The sequence below is a fragment of the Panicum virgatum genome, chromosome 8K (genome assembly GCF_016808335.1).
Source record: "Panicum virgatum strain AP13 chromosome 8K, P.virgatum_v5, whole genome shotgun sequence".
Taxonomy (NCBI): Eukaryota; Viridiplantae; Streptophyta; class Magnoliopsida; order Poales; family Poaceae; genus Panicum; species Panicum virgatum.
Window position 1 is genome coordinate 367,685 of NC_053143.1, and position 21,049 is coordinate 388,733.

The 21,049-nt window shown below is 44.6% G+C and overlaps 1 protein-coding gene across 1 annotated transcript; it reads left to right on the forward strand.

The window, feature by feature from the left end:
• The first annotated feature begins 5,993 nt into the window (after positions 1-5,993).
• Positions 5,994-20,785, forward strand: LOC120646438 (GDSL esterase/lipase At5g03610-like). The gene is made up of 4 exons (XM_039923004.1): positions 5,994-6,174; positions 6,811-6,990; positions 18,943-19,488; positions 20,499-20,785. Exons 1-4 carry the CDS (start codon positions 5,994-5,996, stop codon positions 20,783-20,785), a joined length of 1,194 nt encoding a protein of 397 aa, XP_039778938.1.
• Positions 20,786-21,049: the final 264 nt, after the last annotated feature.

Genomic DNA, 21,049 nt, shown 5'->3' on the forward strand with positions numbered 1-21,049 from the left:
AGATACCGGTCAGACAGCAGTTCGCACTCACCTCTTCAGCGGTCTCTACCTACAGCACTTGTTCTCTGTTCCTCTTCTCATGAAAGGTGCTCAGTTGCACAGAGCAGATAGCAAGCTGGAATTTCTCTGCGGCAGATCAGTAACAACTTTTAATGCAAGCCACATGTTCAATGGGTCATAGTGTTTTACTGATGACAAACCATGCCTGTCCCAGAGAAGACACGGTGGATGCAGCCTGCCGACTATATTCCCAGATGCCGATAGATCCCTTAGATTCACGTACTAATTTCAGCCCCAAATAGATAGTTCAGGCGTCGGAATTGCATGACAGAGTAGAAGGTTAAAGTAGCAGCTGCCTGGAGGCAACTCTATCGAAATGCTGAGCCCCCTTCACTTCCTTGCATTGCATACCCCGAGTGCAACAAAAATTTACGGAGTCTCAAAAAAAAAAAGTGTTCGTGCGCAACCTCTTGTTTATAACAATTCACACAACATATACTGGGCTACCATAATACACATTGGCAAGCTGAGAGTATTCAACTCACTGTAAGCTAATCATGACAAACTGAGTACATCTGGGCAATTCTAATATTGCGTAGGCAATTACAAAGTATGTGTACTGCTAAGAAAAATAATAAGCGTGGCTGCCCTGACTGGGTTGCTGACTTGCTGTTGCCGCCATGGGCTTTGACTTTTGAGTTGCTTTTTGCACTGCTAGATTTTGATCACTGCAACCCTGAATGTGCCTGTTGTGAAATTCGCTAGCTTCTAAGGCCTCTCATCATCTGTCTTTGGGATTAATTTAACAAACAACTTCTTGTCACGAGCTAACATGCTGCAGCTTGCTTCAAACTTCCACAGTCAACTGAAGATGCATCTTGGGAGTAATCATATAGTGTGCTTGTCAATTCAAGGGCTGATCTAACCAGCCTACCAAATGAACAAATATCTGCACCTCTGGCTTCTATGGAGCACTGTACTGATATGTGTTGACCGATCTAATCCCTAACAATGGCACATCTTGTACATGCCGATGAACTGCATTGACTAAACAAAATAATGCACAAAATGCACAGCTCCTTCACCTGCGTCTACTGCACGGTTAGCCCTTCTACAGCTGCACCTATGACTAGCTAATACATCACGGCCAACACTCATTCTTAATTTCTCTGTTGCTGCAAATTATACCTAAAAACTACTAAATGAGGCTGCAAGCTGCATCACTGATGGCGCCACTCTCTGCCTCCACAACTGCCACAAGGCATACCATAGCTACACATCCTTCCTTTTACTGCCCCTCTACATGTTCACTGTTCTTGCATTTTCTTGAGATGGCACGCATTCGGATGCTGAATAAAACTACCTGCTGCTTTCACATCTTTCTTTTATTTGTCATTGGAACACCAGCACTGGGGGAGGATAGTGAGGGCCAACGGGGGCGATGGCCCCCTCTGGATTTCTAATTTTTTCTTATGACCATCTAATTTTACTAGCTAATCTGATCTACCAATCTAATACTGGCCCCCTGAGCTAAACTCTGACAGTCTGGCCCCCCTGAGATTTTGCTCAAGCTCTGCCACTAAACACCAGGCCCGCCGAACCTAAACTACGGCAAGTACCTCTCCCCGCACTCACGTCCCTTTTGATTGCGGAACTTGCTTTCTTCTAATGCCGCTGTAATTTCTAAACCTATACTTGAAGGTCTGCATCACCTACTGCCCCATGCATGGATAACACTCTGATCTGCCGCCGCCTGCTGCACTGAACTGATAGAGACCCATTGCAATCGCTTGGATGACATGACTTTTTAATCAGAACTGCTAGCTGCCACTAATCTAACCTAATTTTGTTATTGTTCATTGTCTGGACATCGTACGTGAACAAGGGCTACATCACTGAATTTTCACGCCTAGACAAGCTGATTACTGCCTCCACCAGCTCGGTGTTCTTCTGAATGTTTGCTACAATACTACTTATCCTTTCCCACAGACCACAGCACAAGCAAGCTGTCACAGCCCTGAGAAAAAAAAGAAGAAAAAGAAAATCCCCCGCCGGGCCCCACCTGTCAGCCTCTTCCTCCTCTCTCTGTTTTCCTCCGCGCTCCGCGCGCACGCGTCACCGCTGCCGGTCAACCCCGGCTTCCGTGCCATGTGCCGGCCATCCTCGCGCGCCGTGCCGCCCCTTCCTTCTTCCCCTCGCCCCTTCCCCTTATCCGCGCCCGGCCTGCCCCTGCTCCCCCTCAAACCCAAGCCCGCTCCCCTCCTCCATTGCCGCCGCCCCCGAGCTCCGCCCGCCTCCGCGATTCGCCCGCTCCGGTGAGCCGTGGCTCAATGCCTCGCGCGGGGAGCGTCTCCTCCCTTCCCTTGTTCGATTTCGCCCCTAACCCGGCCCCTTCTCCCTCCCTGCAGGGCCGCCGGCGAGCGCCTTCGCCCGCCGCCGCCTCTGCTTGCCGCGCCGCCGCCTCGCCGTCGTTTCCCGCCGTCCAAGCCCCCGGTGAGGCTCGCCGCCTCCTCCTCTTCCCTGTGCGTAGCTCCCCTTCCCCGCTCCGGCCCCGCCCCTCCGCGCCGCCTCACGCTGCCGTCCGCCGGCGCCGCCGCGCACGCGGTGTCCACGCGCACCGAGCGCACCAGCGCGCCGTGGCCGCGCCCCGCCGCGGGTCAAGGCCCCTGGTCGGCCTTGACTCGGGCTGGTGGGCTGCTGGCCAGCGGGCCCCACCCGTCAGCGCCTGCGGGTGTGGGATCCGGGTGCACCTAGCGATTTAGCTAGGGTTTCTTTAGGTTTATTTGAGCAGCAATCTTGCAAAATCTATAGAAATTCTTGTATAGCTCGAAAAATTACGAAACTTGTTTTGTTGGATTCCTCTAGCTGAGATTTACTCATGAAAAATATTGTTTTGCATGTTACTTTGTTGTAGATTTATTCATAGTTTTATCTTGCAAAAGTGAGTTTAATGCTTATTTATTTGTGTATTAATAGAAAAATCTCAAAATAAATTTTATTAGACTCCTTGTGAGGTGTAGTTTTCAGTGGTGCAACTTGTTCATTTGGTTCCTTAATGTTTATCAAAGTTTTAGCTTGTTTTCTTATGCCTTGGCTGAAAATGGTTTAATTTAGACCTTTTTTCTGGAAAGTGAGAAAATAGTAAAACCAATTTTGTTTGCTTTTTTTCATGCCTAGTTTCTATGATAATTTTCTTGGATTTGTTTAGATAAGTTTGCATGTCTTTCCCGATTTATCTTCGTTAGAGTAGCTGAAAATTGATCTATTTATGATTACTTTTAAGAAAATGATTTTACTGCAAAACCAATTTTCGTGAGTTCCTTGTGTGGTTATCTGCATGATCAAATTATTTCATGATTTATTCTTGTTGTTAAGTTCATTTCTTAATTCTTGCATCGCATTCATGCATTTTAGTGACCGAACCGTCGGAGAACGAACCCGTGGAGCCCGCCGAGTCCGTTGGGCCTGAGCCTGGAGTCCCGTTCGTGGTCGAGTCCGAAGTTAACCCAGGCAAGCAGCTAAGCATATTCCTTGCACCTATCTAATTTTGAATAGCTTAGTTATCTCACTTGGGTAATGTTGGGTTATATATATATATATATATATATATATATATATATATATATATATATATATATATATATATATATATATATATATATATATATATATATATATATATATATATATATATATATATATCGCATTTTTATACCTATCTTTATGCACAATCCTTCCTTGATTTGTTATCCTTATTCTTGGCACTAGTTAGATAGTTAATTACTTAATTTGACTAGATGCTTAGCCCTGCTTAGAATACTCCTATTGCTCGCTAGCCAGGAATGGTTTGGAGGATCACACTTACCGATAATCCTTGATCGCACTGGTTCGGTTGGGTTGTTAAGAGTTTGGTAGTATCGAGATTCGAGCGGAATGGTAGGGCCTAGAGAATGAAGACACATGGGCATAGTCCGCTTGGATCGATTAAGGACCGAGTGGATGACATCGGCCTTGAGCACCTTTCCGTGCTACCACATATCCAATATAATGGAACGGATAAGCCAATTACCTTCTTCGACTTGATCATTGATGTGCAGTCCTAGATACTTGGCTACGGGCTATGCAGAGAGGCTTAGTGTGTCCCCAGGTGGACCTATGTGTAGGAAAGTTTAGAGATATCCCAGGTGGAACTAAGTCTCTACTCGTAATCTTGGTGTGAGGTTCAATGATCGAGCCTTGTTGGGAACGGCTGACGCGAGTATCCCCTTATCCAACTCTGGCCGGTTGGGTAAGTCGCATGGTCCTCGCGTCATGTGGGTAAAGTAGTACACCGTTACAAGGTTATAATCAATTCGAATTGCCGCGCTCTCGGATATGAGCAAGCTCTTGGTTCGCCGAATTCCTCTTAGAGAGTTCGGGTTTTGTTGGTGTTGGTTTCATGTCTTGTCAATGATCTATTGGTTATTATGTTACTCTTAATGTACTAAAATTGTTTAGGGGTTTGGGCAACATTAATCAATTTTGATAGGTGAAATTATAGAGAGCTAATGCTTATGCAATAATTACTTAACCTTAAAGCTTTTACTTGCGCCTTGCATGATCCTTGTTTATTTAATCGCGTAAGTCTTGCGGAGTACCTTTTGTACTCAGGGTGCTTTCTAAACCCAGTTGCAGGTGAGCCAGAAGTGGTGTTTGGCCACTTCTACCCCGCTGATCCGAACGCGGGGGAAGAGTAGGTCGTGGTGGCTGTAATGATGTCCTTGAGCAAGGCGTCATTACTTTAGTAAGTCTTTATCGTAATTGAGTTTCGTGAGAGCATGAAAATGCAATAAACTTTATGTTTCTGTTTAATATGACTTTCGTGATCCCAAGGCTTGTAAGAGAAGTTTGAAACCCACCTATATTGAACTTGTAATATTAAGTGTGTAAAATTGCTCTTTGTGGAATATTGGCGATGTATTCGATTGTAAACGGTATGTGCATATGCTGATTCTGGGCGTATGTTGAAGCACATACCGGGACTACCGGATTTAATATTATTTTGGATGAATGATGTGTCGGTTATTCGTGTCTCTAGATGTGGGATAACACGTGGCATGCTCTCGGGCAAGCACGTGTTAACTCTCATCTGGATGATAATGACCGGCGGTTCGTTTAAAATAGTATCAAATTGGGCGGTTCTCACAACGGGTATCATAGCTAAGGTTTCATGAAGTGAACCTAAAATTGGCTTAGTGGGTTGAGAGTCAAATAAAATTTGATCACTTGCACTAAGATTCCTTTTTTAAAAAATTTGAACTTAAGATAAAATGTTAACTTTCTCCCTTGGTCTTAGAACTAATTCCTTCTTACTGCTTCACTCGTTTAATTAAGACATGCTTAACCCCTCTTGTCTTCATGAGTAGCGAGAGCGTAGGAAAACCCTTTCACCTGCTGGAAACCTTTTGAGCCTTTTACCGGAGTTGAGAGGGTGGGAATCACCCATTGTCCTGAGCGCTAGTAGGAGGGTTGTAGCGCTGCTGGACAATGCGGTTGTTGCGGGTCGTGAGTGCTAGAACGTTAAGGCGTGCTCACGATGCGAGGAGACGTCATGTTGCATTCATACCTCGCATGCATGCATACTTTCTTTTGGTTTCCAAATCTGCATCTAACCAATCTAATGTGTCGTGGTCTAGTTTTCGCTGATCTCGTTCTTGTTAATTTTAGTGGGCCAAATCTACCCTTTCTCTTAGATATGTTTTTCTAGTGTTGGTTGTGTGTTAGATTTTTATCTACACATTGTCTTTCCACCCTGCCTTTGAGTATCATTCTCCATCTTTCATTCCTGACCGCTAACCGTTTTGTTTATTAACAGGATGGTGTTGCGTTCGGGAACTGAAAGGGAGGGTGCTAATGGTTCGGGTGGCAATAACAATCGCAACAACGAGGATCCCCTTCCTAATCCTCCCGTTCACCCAAACCTCGCGGACATCTTGGCCCGGCAAATTGAACTCATGGCGACCATAGTCAATCAGATGGGCAATGCCGGTAATAATGGTCCAAGAGCTGAGCCTCAAGTGAATAGGTTTGGGGATTTCTTCCGCACCAACCCGCCCATCTTTCGTGGCTCCAAAGATCCTCTGGATGCGGATTTCTGGCTCAATGTGATTGAAGAGAAGCTTGTTCTTATTGAGTGTGAGCCATATGAGAAGGTTTTATTTGCTGCTCATCAACTTCATGATGCCCCTGGGGCTTGGTGGAGGAACTTCAAGGCATCTCACCCTGCCAACTACCACTTCACATGGGAGGAGTTCTGCACAGCTTTTCGCTCCTTCCATATTCCCAAGGGTATCATGGACATCAAGAAGGAATTTCTGAATCTCACTCAAGGAAGTCGTGATGTGATGGCCTATGTCAATGCCTTCAACACTCTCTCCCAATATGCACCTGAAGAAGTGGCCACCGATGCCATGAAGCAAGAACGCCTGTACGATGGGCTCTCCGCAGAGTTGCAAGATAAGCTCTCCACTACCAAATTTGAGGATTTCAATGATCTGGTGAATATTGCTATCAGAGCTGAGCATAAGATGAAGAATCTTGAAGCAAAGAACAAGCGCCCCGCTCCTACCTCAGCGGGCGGTAGCTCCTCACGTCCACGTCTAGGGCCTTCTCCTTTTCCACCTCGGGCACCGGGTACTCAACCATCCCGTCCTATGTGGATTGTGCGTCACCCTCAACCTTCTCCAGGACAAGCTCCTAGGCCGGTCAATGCCTATTGGAGCAATCCAAATGTTGCCGCAAAGAGTCCATGCTACAATTGTGGTGGTATAGGCCATTTCTCCAGGGATTGCCCCTCTCTGAGGCGTGGTGGTGCCTTCAATGCACCCAGGCCTAATAATCCTCTACCTCAAGCACAGCGCCAAGAAGCCAAGCCACAACAAGCTCCTAAACATGGCCGCCTCAACTACACCACCGCCGAAGAAATTCCGGAGAATGCTGAAGTTCTTATGGGTACGCTCCTAATCAATTCTCACCCTGCTATGGTTCTTTTTGATTCTGGAGCAACTTTTTCGTTCATCAGTAAGAAATTTATGCTGCATAATAAGCTTGAGATGCAAAATCTACCAGTGCCATACCATATAGAATCACCGGGTGGGGAAATCATTGCCAGACACTTTGCTAGTGAGGTTCCAATTCTCATTGAGGGAGTTACTTTTCGAGCCAATTTTCTCATTCTAGACAAGCTGGAGTTAGATGTGATTCTTGTGATGAATTGGTTGGGTAAGCATGACGGAGTTATCAAATGTGGGCCCCGCACCATTGATCTTTTGCACCCTTCTGGGAGTAGAGTTTTACTGTCTCTTGCCAAGGTGGAACCTTGTTTATATGCCTTGGCGAGTACCAAAGCCACGGCGTTGGAAGATATTCCTATGGTTTGTGAGTATTCAGATGTCTTTCCAGAAGAATTACCGGATATGCCTCCTGATCGTGAGGTGGAGTTCATTATAGAGCTCATGCCCGGGACTGCTCCTATCTCTAGACAGCCTTACCGAATGCATCCCAATGAGTTAAAGGAATTGAAGAAACAACTTAAGATTCTATTGGATAAGGGTTTCATTCGTCCGAGCTCCTCTCCTTGGGGATGCCCGGCTCTTTTTGTGAAGAAGAAAGATGATAGTTTACGGATGCGTGTTAATTATCGTCCGTTGAATGAAGTCACTATCAAGAACAAATATCCTCTTCTACGGATTGATATCTTGTTTGATCAACTCTCGGGTGCTCGATATTTCTCCAAGATTGATTTAAGGTTAGGTTATCATCAAATCAAGATCCGGAAAGAAGATATTCCAAAAACGACTTTCTCTACTAGATATGGTCTTTATGAATTCACTGTCATATCCTTCGGCCTCACCAATGCACCGGCTTATTTCATGTATCTGATGAATAGCATCTTCATGGAAGAACTTGATGTCTTTGTGATAATCTTTATCGATGATATTCTTATTTATTCCAAGACCAAAGAAGATCATGCTCGTCATATTCATATCGTCCTCCAAAAACTTAGAGAGCATCGTCTTTATGCCAAGTTCAGCAAATGTGAGTTTTGGCTTGAAGAAGTATCTTTTCTTGGTCATGTCCTCTCCAAGGATGGTATTGCTGTGGATCCTAGTAAGGTGCAAGATGTTCTGGATTGGAAGCAACCTCAGAATGTCCATGAGATCCGGAGTTTTCTTGGACTTGCGGGATATTACCGCCGGTTCATAGAGAACTTCTCTAAAATTGCGAAGCCTATGACCGAGTTACTGAAGAATGGGGTCAAGTTTGAGTGGTCCCCAGCCTGTGAAGAAGCCTTTCAAACCCTTAAGGATCACCTCACAACTGCTCCAGTTCTTGCTCAGCCAGATATTTCCAAGAGTTTCGATATTTATTGCGATGCTTCTCGCTTCGGTCTTGGCTGTGTTCTTATGCAAGAAGGCCGAGTGGTGGCCTATGCTTCTCGTCAACTCAAGTGACATGAAGAAAATTATCCTACCCATGATTTAGAGCTTGCGGCTGTGGTCCATGCTCTAAAAATATGGCGTCATTATCTGCTTGGCAATCATTGCAACATCTATACTGATCACAAGAGCCTCAAGTATATTTTCACTCAATCTGATCTCAATATGAGGCAACGTCGATGGCTTGAACTGATCAAGGATTATGATCTTGAAGTGCATTATCATCCTGGTAAGGCAAATGTCGTCGCTGATGCACTAAGCCGGAAGGCTCAATGCAACTGCTTGACCATAGCTCCTCCTGTGCACACTCTCTGTGATGAACTTCGGAAGCTCGGAATTTCTATGGTCAAAGAAGGCTATCTTGCTACTCTTACAGTCAGATCTGATCTTTATGATCAAATTAAGAAAGTCCAAAAGAAGAATAAGGGTATGGCTCGAATTCGGGAGTTAATGAATGGGGACAAAACTCGATGTTTCTCTATGGATGATCAAGGAGTTCTATTCTTTGGGAAGCGTATTGTGGTGCCTAAAGATCATAACCTCAGATGGCTTATTCTAGAGGAAGCTCATAGTTCTCAATTCTCTATTCATCTGGGTAGTACCAAAATGTATCAAGATCTCAAGCAAAGGTTTTGGTGGACTCGTATGAAGCGAGAAATTGCTCGATATGTCGCCGAGTGCGATGTTTGCCAAAGAGTTAAAGCTGAACATCTCAAACCTGCCGGTACCCTTCAGCCTTTACCTATTCCATCATGGAAGTGGGAAGAAATTGGAATAGATTTCATCACTGGGTTACCCAGGTCTTCTCAAGGTTATGATTCTATCTGGGTAATTGTGGATTGTTTGACAAAGTCGGCTCATTTCCTTCCAGTTAAGACCACTTATCAAATTAAGCAATATGCGGAGTTGTATCTCACTCGGATTGTATGTCTTCATGGTGTTCCTAAGAAAATTGTCTCTGATCGTGGTCCTCAGTTTGTTGCTCACTTTTGGAGAAATCTTCATGAAGCCATGGGAACTGAACTCACCTATAGTACTGCTTATCATCCTCAGACCGACGGTCAAGCCGAGAGGGTCAATCAAATCCTAGAAGATATGTTACGAGCTTGTGCTCTTATATATGAGAAGAAATGGGTTACTTGCTTGCCATTCGCAGAGTTTTCTTACAACAATAGTTATCAAACAAGTATCAAAATGTCTCCTTTTGAAGCTCTCTATGGAAGATGGTGCAGAACTCCGATTAATTGGTCCGAATCTGGAGAAAGACCTTTCTTTGGTCCAGATTTGGTGAAAGATGCCGAGGATCAAGTCAGGATTATTCGTGAGAATCTTCGCATTGCTCAATCTCATCAGAAGACTTATGTTGATCGTCGTCTCCGAGAACTCCATCTCAAAATTGGTGATTATGTCTATCTCAAGGTTTCCCCATTTAAGGGCACTCGCCATTTTCAAATCAGAGGAAAATTAGCGCCACGCTACGTCGGACATTTTCGAATTATCAAGAAAGTTGGAGCAGTGGCTTATCAATTGGAACTTCCTCAATCACTCTCCGCAGTGCACAATGTCTTTCATATATCTCAATTGAAGCAGTGTCATCGTGTTCCAACGGATGCCATTAACCTTGAGTCACTTGACCTTCAACCGGGTCTTACCTACGAAGAACATCCAATTGCCATTATTGACCGAGATGAAAGAAAGGTGAAGCGTAACCTGGTGAAGTTTATAAAGGTTCAATGGAGCAATCATACCGAAGATGAAGCCACTTGGGAGCGCGAAGATCGATTACGTCAAGAATACCCTGAATTCTTCTCCGATGAGTAAGTTCTCTCCCTACCGTACTCCACTTTCTTAATGAAGTTCATTTTCCCTAGATACTGTTATATGTGTACACAGTCACCATCAAGAAAACCCTAGGAATGTCTCACACCACATCATCCTTGCCTTTGTGCATCATCTTTTAGATGTTTATCTTGTCTAGGTGAATATGGCCTCAACCTAGCCCTTGTTTTATCCTTCCCCTCTTGTCTATCCAAATCTCGAGACGAGATTTTCTTAAGGGGGGAGAGTTGTCACAGCCTTGAGAAAAAAAAGAAGAAAAAGAAAATCCCCCGCCGGGCCCCACCTGTCAGCCTCTTCCTCCTCCTCTCTCTATTTTCCTCCGCGCGCCGCGCGCACGCGTCGCCGCCGCCGGTCAACCCCGGCTTCCGTGCCACGTGCCGGCCATCCTCGCGCGCCGTGCCGCCCCTTCCCCTTATCCGCGCCCGGCCTGCCCCCGCTCTCCCTCAAACCCTAGCCCGCTCCCCTCCTCCATTGCCGCCGCCCCCGAGCTCCGCCCGCCGCCGCGATTCACCCGCTCCGGTGAGCCGTAGCTCAATCCCTCGCGCGGGGAGCGTCTCCTCCCTTCCCTCATTCGATTTCGCCCCTAACCCGGCCCCTTCTCCCTCCCTGTAGGGCCGCCGTCGAGCGCCTTCGCCCGCCGCCGCCTCTGCTTGCCGCGCCGCCGCCTCGCCGTCGTTTCCCGCCGTCCAAGCCCCCGATGAGGCTCGCTGCCTCCTCTTCTTCCCCGTGCGTAGCTCCCCTTCCCCGCTCCGGCCCCGCCTCTCCGCGCCGCCTCACGCCGCCGTCCAACGGCGCCGCCGCGCACGCGGTGTCCGCGCGCACCAGCGCGCTGTGGCCGCGCCCCGCCGCGGGTCAAGGCCCCTGGTCGGCCTTGACTCGGGCTGGTGGGCCACTGGCCAGCGGGCCCCACCCATCAGCGCCTGCGGGTGTGGGATCCTGGTGCACCTAGCGATTTAGCTAGGGTTTCTATAGGTTTATTTGAGCAGCAATCTTGCAAAATTCATAGAAATTCTTGTATAGCTCCAAAAATTATGAAACATTTTTTGTTGGATTCCTCTAGCTGAGATATACTCAATAAAAATATTTTTTTGCATATTACTTTGTTGTAGATTTATTTATAGTTTTATCTTGTAAAAGTGTGTTTAATGCTTATTTATTTGTGTATTTCTTGAAAAATCTCAAACTAAATTATGTTAGACTCCATGTGAGGTGTAGTATTCAATGGTGCAACTTGTTCATTTCGTTCCTTGCTATTTATCAAAGTTTTAGCTTGTTTTCTTATGCCTTGGCTGAAAATGGTTTAATTTAGAACATTTTGCTGGAAAGTGAGAAAATAGTAAAGACTATTTTAATAGCTTTGTTTTCATGCCTAGTTTCTATGATAATTGTCTTGGATTTGTTTAGATAAGTTGCATGCCTTTCCCGATTTATCTTGCTTAGAGTAGCTGAAAATTGATCTATTTATGATTACTTTTAGGAAAATGCTTTTAATGCAAAACCAATTTTCATGAGTTCCTTGTGTGGTTCTCTACATGATCAAATTATTTCATGATTTATGCTTGTTGTTAAGTTCATTTCTTAATTCTTGCATCGCATTCATGCATTTTAGTGACCGAACCGTCGGAGAACGAACCCGTGGAGCCCGCCGAGTCTGTTGGGCCTGAGCCTGGAGTCCCGTTCGTGGTCGAGTCCGAAGTTAACCCAGGCAAGCAGCTAAGCATATTCCTTACACCTATCTAATTTTGACTAGCTTAGTTATCTCACTTGGGTAATGTTGGGTTATATATATATATATATATATATATATATATATATATATATATATATATATATATATATATATATATGTATGTATCGCATTTTTATACCTATCTTTATGCACAATCCTTCCTTGATTTGTTATCCTTATTCTTGGCACTAGTTAGATAGTTAATTACTTAACTTGACTAGATGCTTAGCCCTGCTTAGAATACTCCTATTGCTCGCTAGCCAGGAATGGTTTGGAGGATCACACTTACCGATAATCCTTGATCGCACTGGTTCGGTTGGGTTGTTAAGAGTTTGGTAGTATCGAGATTCAAGCGGAATGGTAGGGCCTAGAGAATGAAGACACATGGGCATAGTCCGCTTGGATCGATTAAGGACCGAGTGGATGCCATCGGCCTTGAGCACCTTTCCGTGCTACCACATATCCAATATAATGGAACGGATAAGCCAATTACCTTCTTCGACTTGATCATTGATGTGTAGTCCTAGATACGTGGCTACGGGCTATGCAGAGAGGCTTAGTGTGTCCCTAGGTAGACCTATGTGTAGGAAAGTTTAGAGATGTCCCTAGTGGAACTAAGTCTCTACTCGTAATCTAGGTGTGAGGTTCAATGATCGAGCCTTGTTGGGAACGGCTGACGCGAGTATCCCCTTATCCAACTCTAGCCGGTTGGGTGAGTCGCATGGTCCTCGCGTCGTGTGGGTAAAGTAGTACACCCTTGCAAGGTTATAATCAATTCGAATTGGCGCACTCTCGGATATGAGCAAGCTCTTGGTTCGCCGAATTCCTCTTAGAGAGTTCCGGTTTTGTTGGTCTTGGTTTCATGTCTTGTCAATGATCTATTGGTTATTATGTTACTCTTAATGTACTAAAATTGTTTAGGGGTTTAGGCAACATTAATCAATTCTGATAGGTGAAAGTATAGAGAGCTAATGCTTATGCATTAATTACTTAACCTTAAAGCTTTTACTTGCGCCTTGCATGATCCTTGTTTATTTAATCGCGTAAGTCTTGCGGAGTACCTTTTGTACTCAGGGTGCTTTCTAAACCTAGTTGCAGGTGAGCCAGAAGTGGTGCTTGGCCACTTCTACCCCGCTGATCCGAGCGCGGGGGAAGAGTAGGTCGTTATGACTGTAATGATGTCCTTGAGCAAGGCGTCATTACTTTAGTAAGTCTTTATCGTAATTGAGTTTCGTGAGAGCATGAAAATGCAATAAACTTTATGTTTCTGTTTAATATGACTTTCGTGAGCCCAAAACTTGTAAGAGAAGTTTGAAACCCACCTATATTGAACTTGTAATATTAAGTGTGTAAAATTGCTCTTTTGTGGAATATTGGCGATGTATTCGATTGTAAACGGTATGTGCATATGCTGATTCTGGGCGTATGTTGAATCACATACCGGGACTACCGGATTTGATATTATTTTAGATGAATGACGTGTCGGTTATTCGTGTCTCTAGATGTGGGATAACACGTGGCATGCTCTCGGGCAAGCACTGTTAACTCTCATCTAGATGATAATGACTGGCGGTTCGTTTAAAATAATATCAAATTGGGCGGTTCTCACACAAGCTAGCTGCGCACTGACACTCTTCACATGTGCACCAGTATAGTTTCTATACCTACAAGGCCCACATCGATCTACTACTTTATGACGGGCCTTTTCTTTGACATGTGGCAAGGCTCTGCATCCCTAAACTCAGTACTCACCATGCCTCTGACTTTCTGATCATCTCACAATAACATGCCGGCAACTGAATTTGACTTCTCTCTACTGCTACACATAAAAGACGCTTTGCTGGTACTCTCCTTTGTATATACACATACTGATCTTGCCTTGCTAATTGACTGAACCTACACTACAGCTGCCTTTCTCACTGACTCGCACTTTGCCACTGGCATCCCCTACTGCCAAAACACAATCTGTGCATCATCTGAACCTACATCTACTAGGTACACCCTGACACTGATAGGGACTATCATCAGCTGAAGCTTTAATCATGTACTGATCAACCATGATCTGCTATGCTTCCCCTACCTGCACCTACTACTGCAACCCGGGGTCTCCTTTTGGTCAAGGCCTCACTCTCCTGTGGAACATGGATCTTGCGATGGCCACCACAAGCAATCTATCGCTGCATGTATCAACATAAACTACTGCTGCTGCTTCATCTGACCCTGGGCATCAAGGCAGTAACTGCTAATCCTATACGGTGCACCCTATTCTTGTGAATTTATATGTCTGTTGCTGCTTCGACTGCATGACTACAACTACTACATCACGGATGCCCATTTCATTTCTAACACAAATATTCGTCTCTTGCATGGACTGAATTGGATCTCGATCTTGAGCCAACAGCACTGCACAACGTACCTACTCTAATACGCCGCAATGAGCTTTATTACTGCCTCACTCTTCTGGTACCCTTCTTTCGTCATCGACCGGCCAGCCGCCAGCAACACCTGACAACAAGCCACGGCCATGGGCCATGGCAGCATGATAATGGCGGCGGCGTGATCTCCTTTCGAGCAGATGTGGAGGGGCACCGGCAGTGGCGGCTCTTTCACCGTGACGTCGTTGGCGAGCGGAGCTTCTCGCGGGCAGCTCTGATGACAAGGGACGACCGTCCGTGCATCAAGTTCAATTTTGAACGAGTACATGCACACGTAGGCATACGGCTGAGATCGAGGAGTTCAAGTTTGACGATTGTATACCAGGGAAAAACTTTCCAACGGTATACCGCCGGAAAACCGGAAAAAATTCCTTCCGCTGGTAGCCGGGAAATGGAATTCCGGAAATTTTCGGTATTTTCCGTTTTAAATTTGGAAGATTCAAAAAAATTTGTAAAAAATTGGGAAAATAATATGATAAAAAACTAGGCATTTTTCTAAGCAAATAGGACTAGAACACACTCAAATCTAAGATCATTTACTAGGCTAAAATTGCATTTTAGTTGAAAAACAAGGTTATTTGTAGTCTAATGAGGTAGGATTTATAGCTTTTTAGTATCCGTACTATCAACGGGTTAAAAGAATATACCTTTTGAATGGAATGAGAAGTCTTCTTTATTTATCCTTGCACTTTCATCATATCTTCATTGTACTACGTGATATGCATAGGCATTGTTTATTAGATTGAACTTGGGCTTTTATATGGATTATGCAATTTATGTATTGTAAACTTATATTATGGTCTATGGATTGTAACTGTGTACTTATATTATTGTGATAAATTTAGTTTTCATGCATTTTATTTGTGATTTCATGTGACAATATGTATTTGTTATGAATAATTTGTATGTAATATATTTAATATGCATTGTATATTGCAATATACAATAGATACAAATAATATTCTATCAAATTATTTAATTCTTCATATGTTTGGAGCATTTTCTAGTAAAAAATGCCATTTTCCACCGGAAAGTCCAGAATTCCGCCGGAAAGTAGCGGAATTCCGCTGGAAAGTAGCGGAATTCCGCTCGGAATTTTCGGAATTCCGTTTTTCAAATTTGAATTCACCTTCCGTTCGGAAAATGCAGTTTTCGGCGGAATTTCGTCCGGAATTCCGTTACCGGACGATCCCAGGATTTGTCTAAAAGTCGGAAAGGTTAACCCTGTTGTATACACGGTTGATTGGAGCTTGGGCAAGTGCATTCATCTCTGAAAGCAACACATACGTATACTGGCTGAGAAATACAGCCGCGTATACGGTATACATAATTAATTACATGTGCACGTGTACTGGGCCAAATTAAAGCAACCGTCGTGCAAATAGATTAGCTATGGGCCCATGGCCAAAATTGGGCTGTTATTATGTCATCTGTGGAGTTACAGCTAGCTAGGTGGGCTGCCCTTGTACGTGGCACATCGTTAACCATCTTTGATTAAGTCACTAAATCAAAGCCCAAGGTTTATTGCAAGACAAGCACTGATCTATCTGAATATATTTACTATTCCCTGCTTATTTATTTGTATTCCCATATGGCGAGGAACACTGATATCCGTGCACCATACTTATCAAAATATTTCTACCTTCTTATCAACAGGCGGGCCGGCACAAATATTAAAGCCGCGCATACAAAATTTTGGTACAAAATATCGTCGTACATATATATTATATATAAATACAGAAAATAAAAAAGAATAATAATGAAAATCAAAAGAAAGAATACAACCGAATGTGTACAACTACCTGCGGCCGTGGAAACACCGGCCCCATGGAAGAAAAACGACATGGTAAACATGAATCGTGGAACCACAATGGAAGAAAAAGAATAAAAAAATAGAAGACATGGTACACGCCATGCCACTAGGTTCATGGGCCGAATTAGGTCCGAGAAACTATAAAAAACCCGCGCGTTAATGCAAAAAATTTTAAACTATTTTTTCTAAAGTGAAATTTAAAAGTGGAAACATTAATATAATTGCAAGAAACATTTTTGTTAAGGATATTATACTTAATAGCATGTTCATCTTGGTTGAGAGATCAAGTCTTAAATGACAATAATTGATTGTGTTTCTGATATAAGAATTTTGTAGAAAGATAGCCATATGGACTTGCATGGAAGGCATTAATAGAAGTTACTAATGGATGATGATGTGGCTTTTAACTTAGTGGACTCAGATGGCTTGGACAGCTTGCATGTTAAGAGAAATATAGTGAATGGGGTCCACCAGCCTATCCACTAGATATTTCTCAACATGCAGCCTATTCACATCATTGCAGGGTCCACCAGCCACTACACCACTCATTGAAGTTTTTTTTTTGATTTTCTATGGCTCACATCACTTATGCATGTACTTAAAATGAAGGAAAAAGTATACACACATATTTTTTCCTAATATTAGAAGGGGAAGTGAGTGGGTGGCATGAACCATATTTTAGCATGTATATATTACGGGTCTATGCAGATCATATGAAAAGTGAAAAGCATTCAGGAAGGAATTGAGTCGATCGGCGGGTTACTCAAGGGAAGAGGGAAATGAAAAATAAAAAGGAAGAAATAAAAGGAAGAAGGCTCGCTTGCATACTTCATTTTCCATTAATTCCAAAACAAAATAAAAGTTTTTGGAGTGTATGAGTACAAGATGAGGTGAGAAAATAAAAAACAAAAAAACATCTATTATGTACTCGTGTACTCGTACGCGTGGTGAAAAAAGACTCCCGAAGCGGGGGCACGGTTCAAGAGGGGGGGGGGGGGGCACGGGGTGTGGTGCCTCTCTTAGGTGCTTGATAGCTGTAGAGGAGATAATAGATAGAGATTAACAATATAGGGGCGATATATCCATTCAAGACGAATTCATGCAAACTAAATTACGGTGGTGGAAAACTATCAAAGACTACGAATGCAAAATGGAAAGAAGATCTGAGTAATTTGATAAAGTTAATTGCTCTATAAGTGTTGTAGTACTCTTTTTTTTAAAAAAAATTAATGAACCGGGTTTGCGCACAAATCTAAATCCTATTCTAAGAAAATTTGATATGGCTCGCAAAACAATTTACCACACACGTTTTGATTCATGTGTTTGTGAGAATGTCTTCATCCCGCTGCAACGCACCACTACAATAGAAACCGTCGTTGGCCAGAACCAGAACTGAGTGAACATATCTTTGTCGTTTTTTGTTTGGACAGAAAAAATGTTTGTCGTTTTTTGTTTGGACAGAAAAAATGTTTTTTACTACACTCGTCAGCATGTAGAACTGACAAATTTAAAAACAAGAAGCATCTTTCGCTGTTTACATACTTGACGTGAATGTTTGCTAGTAGAAAAATAAAGTTGGAAAATGGGAATCTCGCCTCGTCGCGTCCCTTGGGAAGGGCACTTGGCGTGTTGCTAGACGATCATCCATGATGCATGCATGCTACAATTAATTTGTTTCAGAGTCCCGTAGCAGCAAATAATTAAGCAAATTCCATAAGTTTGGGATACATAAATCAGTCGTAGAATTGGAGGAGTAGTGTTTTTATATTGGAATTTGGAGGAGTTGCATTAGAGACACGATCGTATGGAACAAAAAGACTGGAGCCGGTACGATTGCTGTACGTTCTATCGGCAGTATATATGGCGACACAGGGGACGGCAGTGGCGGAACCAGGATTGAGTCGAACCCCGGGCCGAGTTTTAAATATAGACGTTCACAAACTCACAGTTCAAAAGATACATGAAAATATAAACGGAAATATAGATAACATAAAAAAGCGTCATCGCGAAGTAATATATTTATTCTTCTTCAGCAATTGATCCAAGTCCTTCTTCAACAATTGATCCAAATCCAGAGGTAGAAACTACTGCAAAATGAAAAAAATTTGGGCCGAACCCCGGGCCATGGCCCGGGTGGCCCGGGGTGTGCATCCGCCCCTGGGGGACGGGACGTGGCCATTGCATCTCACGGCACGACCGCAAGTCCGCAACCCCGCTCGTCCTCGTCCTCGTGCTCTAGCCTCTAGAGTAGAGTAGAACCAAGAAATCATCATGAAGTCGATGAAGTTTGTTTGGTGCATGGCGGCGGCCGCGATCTGCTTTTTCCTCCTAGCAGTTGGCGTTCATCGTGCGGAGGCCCGTCCTCACCGTGAACGTCAGACAAATGATTACCTTCGTGGACGCCGGCAACCGACCGCGAACATCTGAGAAGACGGTGATGTCACGTGCTTGGTTCTATCCCTATGGTATGTCGGACTCATCTCACCGAAACCATGCAACCGGGCGCGTCTCCGATGGTCTGGTGCAATCTGACATCCTGGGTACGTAGCTTTACACAGATCATGCATTGACCTGTTGCTTAATTATACTGATGACGATGATCGCTGCTGATATATATGTTATATATGGTTTTGTAATTCTGCACAACAGCAAAGATCCTAGGGCAGGATGAGTCCCCTCCGCCGTCCAGAGTCCGGAGGTCCAACCCGTCCGGGGTGAACTTCGCCGTCGGCGGCTCGGGCGTGTTCGACAGCGCGGAGGCACCTTCGCTCCGCCAGCAGGTGGACCAGTTCAAGAGCTTGCTGGACAACGGCATCATCGACCACGGGGACCTGCAGCGATCGGTGGCGCTCGTCGCCGTCTCCACCGGCCGCGACTACTTCCAGCGCATCAACCAAGAGACCGGCTCCGGCGACATGAGAGGCCTGAGTGGACAGGTGACGGACGAGATCGTGGACGCCGTGACCCGGATCAAGGGCCTGGGCGTGAGCAAGGTGCTGGTGAACCTGCTGCCCACGCTCAGTTGCCTACCATGGCAGTCCATCGCCAGCAACTACGCCCACTGTGACGATCAAGGCAACATGCTCGCCGGCATGCACAACTCGGCTCTCAGAGGGAAGCTCGAATCGTCGCCGCAAGACGTGTACATGCTCGACCTCTACACCGTCTTCGCTGACATTGTGCAATCAAACTCTGGTATGTGCTGATCGTGATCGATGCCATCAGTGGCGGAGCCAGGAATTTGCGGCTGGGTATGCCATATTTCAAAGCAAATACACAATATAATGGACGATAAGTTATAATGATCATAACAAATCTATAATAGTAACCAAAATTTAAGTTCTAAACATAAATAATTAAATAATATTACAAAACAGTGGTCCGAGAGGGCCACCGGTCAGAGGAGGGCCTTGGACGTCGTTATCTTGGCCGCCGGTGCCCGGTGGGCTGGTGGTAGGCACCTTCTATTCTTCGCAACTCGCGCTAGCAGGAGAGGACGCAAGCCATGGCCCATGTGGACGAGGACATGAAGGTCGCGAGGCCGTCAGGTCTCCGGTTGCCGATCACTAGAGTGGGGGAGCATTCGAGCGGAGAGCCACCGTCCCGTCGAGCACCGAGCACCGACTGGACGCGACTCGCATAGTAGGACACGAGCGGTACTCCACAGCGTTGAGATCACATGAGGGACGTAAGTTTCTGCATTTCTAGGCTTGGTTCGTGAGCTTTGGTGTATTGAGCCAATGAACCATATTTGACAGTATAAGAGCAACTCCAAAAGACTCTATATCTTTCCTCTCATTCCTAGGAATAGAGATTTTGATGGAAAAATACCCTACAACAGTTTCTCTAAGTGGCTATCCAAATGTAGCCATCCCCTGTTCTGTATTTCTTGCTAACTAAAGATAGATAACGAAAATGGCTTTCTAGAGCGTACACAAGATATATAAAAACTGTTGGAGAGTGAAAACATATAGAAAACCACTTTGATGTAGAAGGCTCTTCAAATGATAATTTAGATAGTGTGTTTTAGAAAGACTCTTGGAGATGCATCTATATATCTTTACTAGTATTTCCTTCCAAATCTTGGGTATGCCAAGGAATACAGGGGCATACCCCTAGCTCCGCCCATGGATGCCATTGCATGGTGGTACGTAATTCGATCTATCCAACAACAACTAACAGTAATTCATCTAAATTGGATGCAGGCCCTCAGTTGCAGGAGACGCACACTCCCTGCTCCTCTAACCAGGAGGACCCCATCAATGGCTATTGCGGGCAGGAGGACGGCAATGGCAGAGAGCAGTACAGCCTTTGTGACAACCCAGATAGCTTCTTCTTCTGGGACTACATCCACCCCACGCAGGCAGGCTGGGAGGCCGTCATAGAACGCCTCAAAGGATCCATCGAAGAATTCCTCGAAGAATCCATCGAAGAATTCCTGGATATATTGTCCATCGAAGACATTATTAGCCTTAAGCGAAGAAAATTATAGCAGCCTTCCTTATTAGCTGCCCTCTAGGTGTAGTTGAACCATTTGGACCTGGGACTTGGTCTCAACATTCTTATTTTACCCCCCCCCCCCCCCTCCCCCTCTCCAAATGCCCACCAAACATAAGCTTCGCCTTTGAATATTTGGGCGAGGGCATTCACGGTACCATTTGGTTCATGAGACAAAGTGGGAAAATAGTAAAACCAGTTTTGTTAGCTTTGTTTTCATGCCTATTATCTAAGATAATTTTCTTGGATTTGTTTAGTT

Coding starts and splice junctions, on each gene's coding strand:
- LOC120646438 (XM_039923004.1), top strand. CDS start 5,994: ATGGCGACCATAGTCAATCAGATGGGCAATGCCGGTAATAATGGTCCA. Junction 6,175..6,810: donor GAAGCTTGTTCTTATTGAGT/GTGAGCCATATG, acceptor GTGGTGGTATAG/GCCATTTCTCCAGGGATTGC. Junction 19,489..20,498: donor CATTGTGCAATCAAACTCTG/GTATGTGCTGAT, acceptor AATTGGATGCAG/GCCCTCAGTTGCAGGAGACG.